General features: G+C 34.0%; 1 protein-coding gene across 1 annotated transcript; it reads right to left on the bottom strand.

The window, feature by feature from the left end:
* Positions 1-8,965: 8,965 nt before the first annotated feature.
* LOC116754971 (olfactory receptor 13F1) lies at positions 8,966-9,908 on the bottom strand. The gene is given in 2 exon segments (XM_032633859.1): positions 8,966-9,634; positions 9,636-9,908. Coding segments are annotated over 2 exon segments (942 nt in total).
* Between the last annotated feature and the right edge of the window lie 645 nt (positions 9,909-10,553).

The raw sequence follows: 10,553 nt of genomic DNA on the forward strand, positions 1-10,553 counted from the left end.
ATTTATTTATTTGGTTGTGCCAGGTCTTAGTTGCGGCTCGTGGGCTCTTTAGTTGTGGCTCGCAAGCTCCTTAGTTGTGTCATGCGAACTCTTTGTTATGGCAAGCATGTGGGATCTACTTCCCTGACCAGGGATTGAACCCAGGCCCCCTGCATTGGGAACATGGAGTCTTAACCACGGCACTGCCACGGAAGTCCCTATTTTAAAACATTTTTATTTAGCGTGACCCCAATTTTCCTTTTTGCTTCTTTGCTCTTTCACTTCTAAATCTCCAAAGATGACTCTTTCTTCCTTTTCATTTACTTTTTACCCCAAATCCATGACTTTAGAAGACAGTCGCCTCAACTCATACACAGTTTTGTGTCCCACCTGTATTCAGGGCTGTGTTTTGGTTTTAGGTCAATCTTAAACTTGCTGCTTGTATCCCCCTTCTCTTTTCCATGCTAGTCTTTGCTCTGTGAAAAGATTCAGTGAGAACATGAGAGATGCTACCATTTAGTGTTAAATTTTGTGCTTATCGGTACTTCAAAGTTGGTCATGTTCTGTCTTCTGGTTTTGTGGGTTTGAATAGCTTTACTTGTTCTTCTGTTCTGTATTGTTTTTGGACGATATGTAAAGAAATGTGGATTTAAGCAACTGCCATTATCATCAGTTACCCATAAGTTTACATGCATTTTTAATTGATTAAAATAACATTTCATTTCTGAATTTATTAGTGTTTAATTGCATAAGAGTGAAACTAACCATATTTTCATGTATGAATTTTCTATTCTATATCTCAGTTTGTGATTTTTCATTATTATTTGATTATCCATTTTCTAATTGGGTTTCAGTTGGAAATTGTGCAAAGTAAATGAATTGGAAATTCTTTTTATTTTTATAAGAATTCTTTCTATATTAAGTTATCACTACCTCATATAAATTACAGGTTTTTGATATTTCAATATCTTTAATATGCTTTTAATATTTTATGTTTATTATGTTATTTGACTTTTTGGTGATAATTTCTAAGCAATTTTTATTTATAGAGAAGCTATTAATCTTATATATTATTATTAAGTAGCCAGGTAACTAATTGAACATATTTACTACTTATAATAGTCTTTTTGGTTGATTCTATTTTCTTTTTAAAAAATGGCTACTAGTACTGATAATTTTCTCTTCTACTCCTATACTTATACCCCTAAGTTTGTATTTCATGTATTTGCATAAGCTGGATTAGTCATAATTAATGCTAAATAACAACAGTTTTAGAAGCTACCCTTATCTTGACTCTGACTTTCACAGGAATGATTCATGTGTTTTAACATGGAGTGTGATATGACTATTGGCTTAAAAATATATTTTTTATTATTAAAAAATCTTCCATTGCAACAAGATTTTCAAATTAGCTAGTGCATTCATAATATTAATAACATTTTTATAACATTTTCTCCTCTTTTTTTAATTTTATTTTTTCTTGAATTATAGTTGATTTATAATGTGTTAGTTTCAGGTGTACAGCAAAATGATTCAGTTTTTTATATATATATGTGTATGTGTGTGTATGTGTGTGTGTGTGTATATATATATATATATATATATATATATATATATATATTCTTTTTTAGATTCTTTTCCCTTATAGGTTATTACAAAATATTGAGTATAGTTCCCTGTGCTATACAGTAGGTCCTTGTTGGTTATCTGTTTTATACGTAGTAGTATGTATAAGTGAAACCCAAACTCCTAATTTATCCTTCCCCTCTTTCCCCTTTGGTAACCATAAGTTTGTTTTCTGTGTCTGTGGGTCTGTTTCTGCTTTGTATATAAGTTCATTTGAATAATTGTTTTTAGATTCCACATATAAGTGATATCATATGATATTTGTCTTTTGTCTGGCTTACTTCACTTAATATGATAATCTGTATATCCATCCATGTTGCTGCAAATAGCATTATTTCATTCTTTTTTATGGCTGAGTAATATTCCATTGTGTGTGTGTGTGTGTGTGTGTGTGTGTGTGTGTGTGTGTGTGTGTGTGTATGTATATATACACACCACATCTTCTTTATCCATTCATCTGTCAATGGACATTTAGGTTGCTTCCATGTCCTGGCTATTGTAAATAGTGCTGCAATGAACATTGGGGTGCATGTATTGTTTAGAATTATGGTTTTCTCCGGATATGCCCAGGAGTGGGATTACAGAATCATATGGTAGCTCTATTTTTAATTTTTTAAGGTGCTTCCATACTGCTCTCCATAGTGGCTATACCAATTTACAGTCCCACCAGCATCTTCAGGAATAATCTCCCAGATTGTCCTGAAATTGAACTTGAAGATATCTCCTTCTTGTACCAGTAGTTTTAAATATGTTAATTATTAAAAAGTATAAAAACACAAAATCTAACTAATTATTTTAAGGAAAAATGTACAGAAAAAATAAAACTAAGGAAAGTGGAAGAAATTAAAGGCTTCTGTTTAAAATGGCATTTATTCAAGACATTTTGAGCAATTGATTAAGTTTTATTTTTCATGTCTTCTGATATAAGGGCTAAGAAGGGCAAAATAAGTACATACATCTCAATAATTACTTTAAATGTAAATAAACTAAATGCTCCAATCAAATGACATAGAGTGGCTGAATGTATAAGAATGTATACACCCATGTGTATGTGTGTGTGTGTGTGTGTGTGTGTATATATATATACACACACACACACACACACACACACATATATGTACTATCTACAAGAGACTCACTTCAGATCTAAAGACACACACAGATTGAAAGTGAGGGGATGGAAAAGTGTTATTCCATACAAATGGAAAAAAAAAAGCCGGGGTAGCAATACTCACGTCAGACAAATAGACTTTAAACAAAGACTGTAGCAAGAGGTAAAGAAGTACGTTATATAATGATCAAGGGACCAATCCAGCACAAAGTTATAAACAATTGTGAATATATGTGCACGTAACATAGAAGCACCTAAATACATAAAGCAAATATTAACAAACATAAAGGAAGAAATTGACAGTAACACAATAATAGTAGGGGACATTAACACCCCACTTACATCAGTGGAAAGACCATTCAGAGAGAAAATCAATAAGGAAACGCTGGCTTAATGACACATTAAAGCAGATAACCTTAATAGGTATATATAGAGCATTCCATACAAAAGCAGCAGAATACACATTCCTTTTAAGTGCACATAAAACATTCTCAGGGTAGATCACATACTAGGCCAAAAACCAAGTTTCAATAAATTTTAAAAGATTGAAATTATATCAAGCATCTTTTCAACCACAACAATATGAACCTAGAAACTAACTACAAGGAAAAAAACCTGCAAAAACACAAACAGGTGGAGTCTAAACAATGTATTACTAAACAGCCAATGAATCACTGAAGAAATCAAAGATAAGTTAAAAACAAAATACCTGGAGACAAATGAAAATGAAAACACAACGATCCAAAATAAATGGGACATGGCAAAAGCAGTTCTGAGAGAGACATTTATAGAGGTACAAGCCTGCCTCAAGAAACAAGAAAAATCTCAAATAAAAATCTATTCTTTCATCTAAAGGAAACAGAAAACGAAGAACAAACAAAACTCAATATTTATTATTTCCATTGTAGTAGCAGAAATAATAAATATCAGAAAAGAAATAAATGAAATAGACTAAAAAAAAAGGAAATATCAATGAAACTAAAAGCTACTTTTTTGAAGAGATAAATAAAATTGATAAACCCTTAGACAGACTCATCCAGAAAAAAAGAGAGAGGGACCAGTACAATAAAATCAGAAATGAAAGAGGAGAAGTTACAGCTGACACCACAGAAATATAAAGGATCATAAGAGATTCCTATGAACAATTGTACGTCAATAAAATGGACAACCTAGAAGAAATGGATAAATTCCTAAAAATGTACAATCTCCAAGACTGAATCAGGAATAAATAGAAAATATGAAGAGAACAATTACCAGTAATGAAATTGAATCAGTAATTAAAAACTCCCAACAAACAAAAGTTCAGGATCAGATGGCTTCACAGGAGAATTCTACCAAACATTTAAAGAAGAGTTAACACCTATCCTTCTCAAACTATTCCAAAAAATTGAAAAGGAAAGAATGCTTCCAAACTCATCCTATGAGGCCAACATCACCCAGATACCAAAACCAGACAAAAATGTCACAAAAATAGAAAATTACAGGCCAGTATAACTCATTAACGTAGATGCGAAAAATTTCAACAAAATATTAGAAAACTGAATTGAGCAGTGTATTAAAAGGATCCTATAATACGATCAAGTGGGATTTATCCCAGGGATGCAAGGATGGTTCAGTATCCACAAATCAGTCAACATGATACACTACATTAACAAGTTGAAGGAAAAAAAAATCACATGATCATCTCGATAGATGCAGAAAAAGCTTCTGATAAAATTCAACGTTCATTTATGATAAAAACTCTTAACAAAGTGTGTATACAGGGAACAAACCTCAACATAATAAAGGCCATATATGACAAACCTACATCAACATCATACTCAACAGTGAAAAGCTGAAAGCATTTCGTCTAAGATCAGGAACAAGACAAGAATGTACACTCTCACAACTTTTATTCAACATTTGATAATAATAGCTCTAGCTATTATTCTATTTCCTATTATACATGTATTTTCAATTCTTAGAGGCATGCCCAATTCTCAAATTCCTCACTTCATCTGAATACCAACTAATACCATACTGAAGATACTATAAAACTTTTCTGTCAAGAGCCATAAAATTGTTCATTGCCTTTGATGAAGTAAACCCACTCCTGGGAATTGATTTTAATATATAATAAAATATAAGTGAAAAATCAAACATAGGAATGTGTTCATTTAAGCATTAGTTATAATAGGCACTGATTAGAAACAATCTTGAATAGAGGAATGATTAGGGTATATATTTTCAAATCCATATGAATAAATATGTAGTTAATATAATGATAATTAGATACAGAATGGCAACTGTGTGGAAAAGGTGGACAGTAGTGTGCCCAGATCTATGATCAGACATAGAGGATGAAGAGGTCACACTATCATCTGTCACTCCTGCATGGTGACAAATAAAAATCTGCAATACTGCATATTGCTGATACGATGTCCCAGGGATCAACCTCTTCTCTTTTATTGTCTATACTCACTACCTTAGTGATCTTATTGATTTTAAATATCATCGATATGCTAATGGCTCCCAAATTTGTATCTCTAGCCCAGACTTCTTCTCTAAACACATGACTTGTATATTCTTCCATGTAGTTGTCATATTTAATAGATAGTTTGAACCTAACATGTCTAAAATGAATGCCTGATATTCTCCCACAGATCCACTTCAATTACAGACTTTCTTGAATCAGTGAGTCATAGCTGTATCCTTCTCACTTTTCAGTCTGAAAACCCTGAAGTCATTCTTGATGCCTCTCTTCCTCTATCACCCATATCCAATCCTTCTGGAAATCCTGTTGCCTACCTTTTCAATAAATCCAGAATTTGACTATTTCTCACCATGTCCACAACTATCACTCTGGCCTGGAAGAACATCTTTTCTCCAAATTACTACAGTATGTTTCTAAAATCTTCCTGACTCTAAAATTATTCCACACAAAATGATCTTAGCACAGCATGTGATGATTTTTAAGAAGTTGTAATAATACTATGATATGTGAACATGATTCACATCTTAAGGAAGAGAGCTATCGATACCAAATTAAGGTCTCAGACTTTGCTTTTCTCACTCTAGCTTCTAGGATCATTCTGATGTGCTTGTCTTTTACTGATAGGAGGTCTCACTAGAGTGATTTATTAAAAAATAAACTAAGCATATTTAAATGGCCTTTAAATATTTCTTCCTTCTAGTATATATAGAGTGTATTTGTAAATTAAATTGATGAACTTGGTTTTTACTTTTTTCTCTACACAAATGAGAGCTGCAGCAAATAAGACAGAATGAAACCTTGTATTTATCCAGTTCTTCTTTGAACAGAGTCCCAAGGGCTGTGTACTCAAACTTTTCACATTATTTAATGGATTCTCCCTTTCCCTAACACTTTATAACAAAGCTCTGCACATAGTTTTCCTAAATTCTGATCAGTTCTGAGCTGGGATATTCTCATCTCCTTGACACTTAACATATCCCCCCACCCCGATTCTATAAGCATTAAGTAATAGGGTTCAGTCTCTTCCATTTAATGCTCTGAGTCAGAGTTCCCATAATTCTCACATAATAATAATTGCCAAGTGTTATAAAACATACAGATTAGCATATATCTCCTCTGGAAATTCTGATTTGGATCTAAGTTGAAAATTTGCATGATATTTTTAGCAAGCATTCCAGGTGATCCTTATTTTCATGATGATTTTGGAAAGTTTCAGGATAGCTTAAAACAAGTCAAGTAGCACAGATATTAGTATGTTCTCAGATTGTGGGAAATTAGTGAAATGGAAAAAAAAGACCGTATCAGAAATCATGTAAAATCTTATTCACCTGAAGAAAAGAAAAGCAGAGATATTTAGAAAAAGACTTTAATAAGACATTCAGGAAACTCGTGGCATGGTCAAGTTCCCATTTATTGTGTGATTGCAAAGGCAAGCATTTGTTTCCTTTGAGTTCATATGACTATATTTGAAAATGGTACTTGGGAGTGGGTCACAGTGAGATGTTCCTTAAGACCTTGAATCAAAGTTGCTCTCTTAGAGTTAAAATATTAAGTTTTCCACAAGGGGTTGAAGTTACTCATCTGTTGAAATTAATCACCTGTGTGAGTGAACCATCTAAGGATGCTGAATGTAAATATTGCAAAGTGTGAAGTGGATGGTACTGCAGAGAAGCAGGACTGAAATGTGATACAGTTTTGTAAACTGCTTTTCAATGAACTGTTTCCTCTATTGGTAAAGAATGTTGTAACAATGGAGGTTGCTCATAATGAAACACAGAATGATAAAGAAGTAATCAAAATACAGTTCAGGATTACATATACAGTTCTATCCTTGGAAGACAGAACAAAACATATTTGGATGATGCAGAAATTTATGCCATCCTGGATCTAGTTGTTTAGACAAGATGACTCTTGCTGAAGCACCTGAAATCCGAGGACCCTCTCTAGGCCTATGATGATTCAGCCAGGCGGGTTAAGAGCCATTTTATTGGGTTTTGCCTCTGGACAGCTGGTTGGCCTCTCAGGCAATAACTAGCTCATCCATATCCCTTTAAAACACGTACAAAGTTGTTGAAGATGATAGCACGTGCTCACTGGAGCTGACGAGGCATAAGACTACAGATTTTATTTTCACCCACATAAACAAATAAGATGGATATTTATAGGCTCAATGTTTGTGATTACTTGAAATCAGGTAAATGTTTTGTTGTAAGTGATTGTAGAGATTGGGTGGGTAATAGGGTTAACAGTTCTTCATCCTCTTCAACCAAATAACATCACACCATGGTCGTTGTCGTCTGGTAGTGAAATGGAAGTAAGGACACAAATGAGAATAACTGTTTTGCTTTTATTATGATACAAATCCCCAGTCTCTGCCTTTGGAGAGATTCTGAATTAATAGAACTGTTCATCTAATACCTGAGAAAGAAAAACTTTTCTCATGTATACTAAGGGTACTTGGATTAAGAACACCAGCACAGTTTCTGTACATTGAATTCTTTCTTCCGACATGGTTCCTTCATCAATCCATTCACCCTCAACTGAATCATTCCTTGCAAGTTCTGTCTTGTTCAGAATGGGACCTTCTGTTGTAATTATCTATAATTGTCTCACCTTCTCTAAGTCTAAAATATAAGGAGATTATGTCAATGCTAGAAGAGTCACCTTCTCCATAGAATAAAGCCATCATCCACATATACCCCAAAGACATCTCTCTGATAAAGAGGAAGTAATGTACATGCATTGGCCTCATAGCTCCCCAGCTCCAGTGAGGGTGGAAAAGACAAGGAAAAACTGGTTAATATGCAATATTGGTGTAATTATAATTTATGTAATTTTGCTCACATATGTCAAATATATCCATCAATCTTTTCGCACAATATGTGTGTACATTAATAAATAATTTCTTTTGCAGTGTAATCTCTACAGGGTAGAAATCTGTTGTTTCTTAGCCATAATTGCTCAATTCAGCATGCTCTAAGAAAAATAAGTAACATGGTGTGTGTTGTGTGTGTGTGTGTGTGTGTTGATGAATTCACTTAGACATTCAGAGTACAATATGAGAGTACTTTGACCTTATAACCGTGGATACTTTAAGATCTCCTGAATGCTATTCCTTTACTCCACTTTATATACAGGATTACAACGCACAAATCCTTGTCATGATGTCTTTGAACATACACAGATATTTACCCATCCCCCATACATACATCCTAAATAAACAAAATCATTCTTGTGGTAGTTTATCAAATCTAACAGATTTCACATTTTAACATTTAGAGTAGGAAAATTTCTAAAATTAATGGTATCTTGGTTATAAACTGATATACCTCGAACTATATCCATACTTACATAAAAATACTATTTCTTCATAATTTCAGACATAATTACAAATCATATGAAGATAATATACTAGGCTTAATATCTTACACTCTTGGTATATTAGTTATTGTCATGGTGCTGCTAGAGTTGAACACTTAGATGATATAGCAAATTAAATATGAAAGAAAAGCAATCATCTAATTTTAATGTTATATTAGTATTCAGTGAATGCTAAATACTTCTCCAGAAACATGATTCATTCTACCTAAATTATTTATTAATATCAAAAGTTTTATTTACAAGGTAAATCAAGATATTGGACTTAATGTTGAACTCCTTTCGAAAATGAGTATTTTCCAGGGTTTGGTTTATTCCAATGACTTTGCAATTTTCTGGATAATGTTGGAGATTATCCAGATGAATGTGCTTGCTCCCATATTATATGAAGATAGAAATTAAAACATTACCAAAGAATTTCTAAACAGCAATTTTTTCAAAGCTGCTTTCACCTCTTTGTTTCGTAGACTATAGATGATAGGATTCAACCTGGGGGTTAACGCACCATATACCAAAGTCATAAATTTATCTATTTCCTGTGAATCTACAGATGAGGGCTTCAGGTACATGGAGAGAGCTGTCCCATGGAACAAAACCACCACAGTCAGATGGGCTGCACATGTTGAAAAGGCTTTTCTTTGACCATCCACTGAGCTGATTCTCAGGATGTTGAAGAGGATGAAAGCATAAGAGATACAAATCAAAAGCATCAGCATAGGAACAAGAAGTACGGTGATCACCAGCATGATTAATTGCACCATGGAGGTGTCCACACAAACAAGTTTTAAGACAGCCAGAATTTCACAAGCAAAATGATTGATGACACTACTACCACACAGAGACAGCTGCAATACAGACACTGGTTCCACCAGGGCAGTGAAGCAGCCTGTCACCCAGGAACCAGCTGCAATCTGCACACAAATCCTCTTGTTCATGATGATGGGGTATCTCAGGGGGTTGCAGATGGCCACATATCAGTCATATGCCATCATGGCCAGGAGCACATACTCAGTGGAGCGCATGGCAAGAGAGAAGTACATCTGAGCGGCACACCCTGAGAATGAGAGTAGTGTTTTTCCCTGAAACAAAGTTTATCAGCATTGGAGGGAAAGCAGAAGAGGTGTACCAGACATCTAAACAAGAGAGGTTGCTGAGGAAGAAGTACATGGGTGTGTATAGGCTGGAATCCAGGATGGTGATGGAGATCAGAATTATATTACCCAGCAAGGTGATCAGGTACATCAGCAAGCACAGCACAAATATGATGACCTCAGCTTTGGGGTAGTAGGAAAATCCCAGGAAGACAAAAATTGTTACAGATGTCAAATTTGCCTGGAACATTTTATTATGTCATGGTCATTTGCATATATGCATAGAATGATTAACATTACATATTATATATAAAACATAAGATCCTCTCCCTTTATATTTTCTGGTATTTTTTCTTCACATCAACTTGTAGTCTGTGATTAAATGCTTCTCTAGCTTGGTGATAGCATTAGTAATATGTTTTTGAAGGAATTTGTCATCATCAATAAGGAAAATTTCAATCAGGAAGTCAATAAAGTATCTTCAAGGTGTTATTTTTGCTGCAAGACTTTTAAAGGCAATGTTGGGGAATGGCAAGCTTTATTTCATAAATATGAGAGACTGAGGAAAGAAAATCATATGGGGTCTTTCTTTTTCCAAAAGCACATTTGTAACTGATCTGTGGTGAAGACATTTGTCTACCTCTGAACCATTGGAATGATTTTCTTCCCCTAGTTGGGTAACAGTCTTCTTACTTAGGAAACTTTTCTGCTTTCCAAGTTCAATATCTTCCGCCATTTGTAGGGTTCTGTCCACAATAATTTGGGAGATTCAGTTAGTAAAAGAAGACAGATTTCTGCAACCACAGATTAATTAACTGAAAAGCTTGAAAATTTAGACAAAGCCCAGACTTCCATCTCAAACCCACGAAAATGCTGATATTCTCGTGATGGGACT

The sequence above is a fragment of the Phocoena sinus genome, chromosome 6 (genome assembly GCF_008692025.1).
Source record: "Phocoena sinus isolate mPhoSin1 chromosome 6, mPhoSin1.pri, whole genome shotgun sequence".
Classification (NCBI taxonomy): Eukaryota; Metazoa; Chordata; class Mammalia; order Artiodactyla; family Phocoenidae; genus Phocoena; species Phocoena sinus.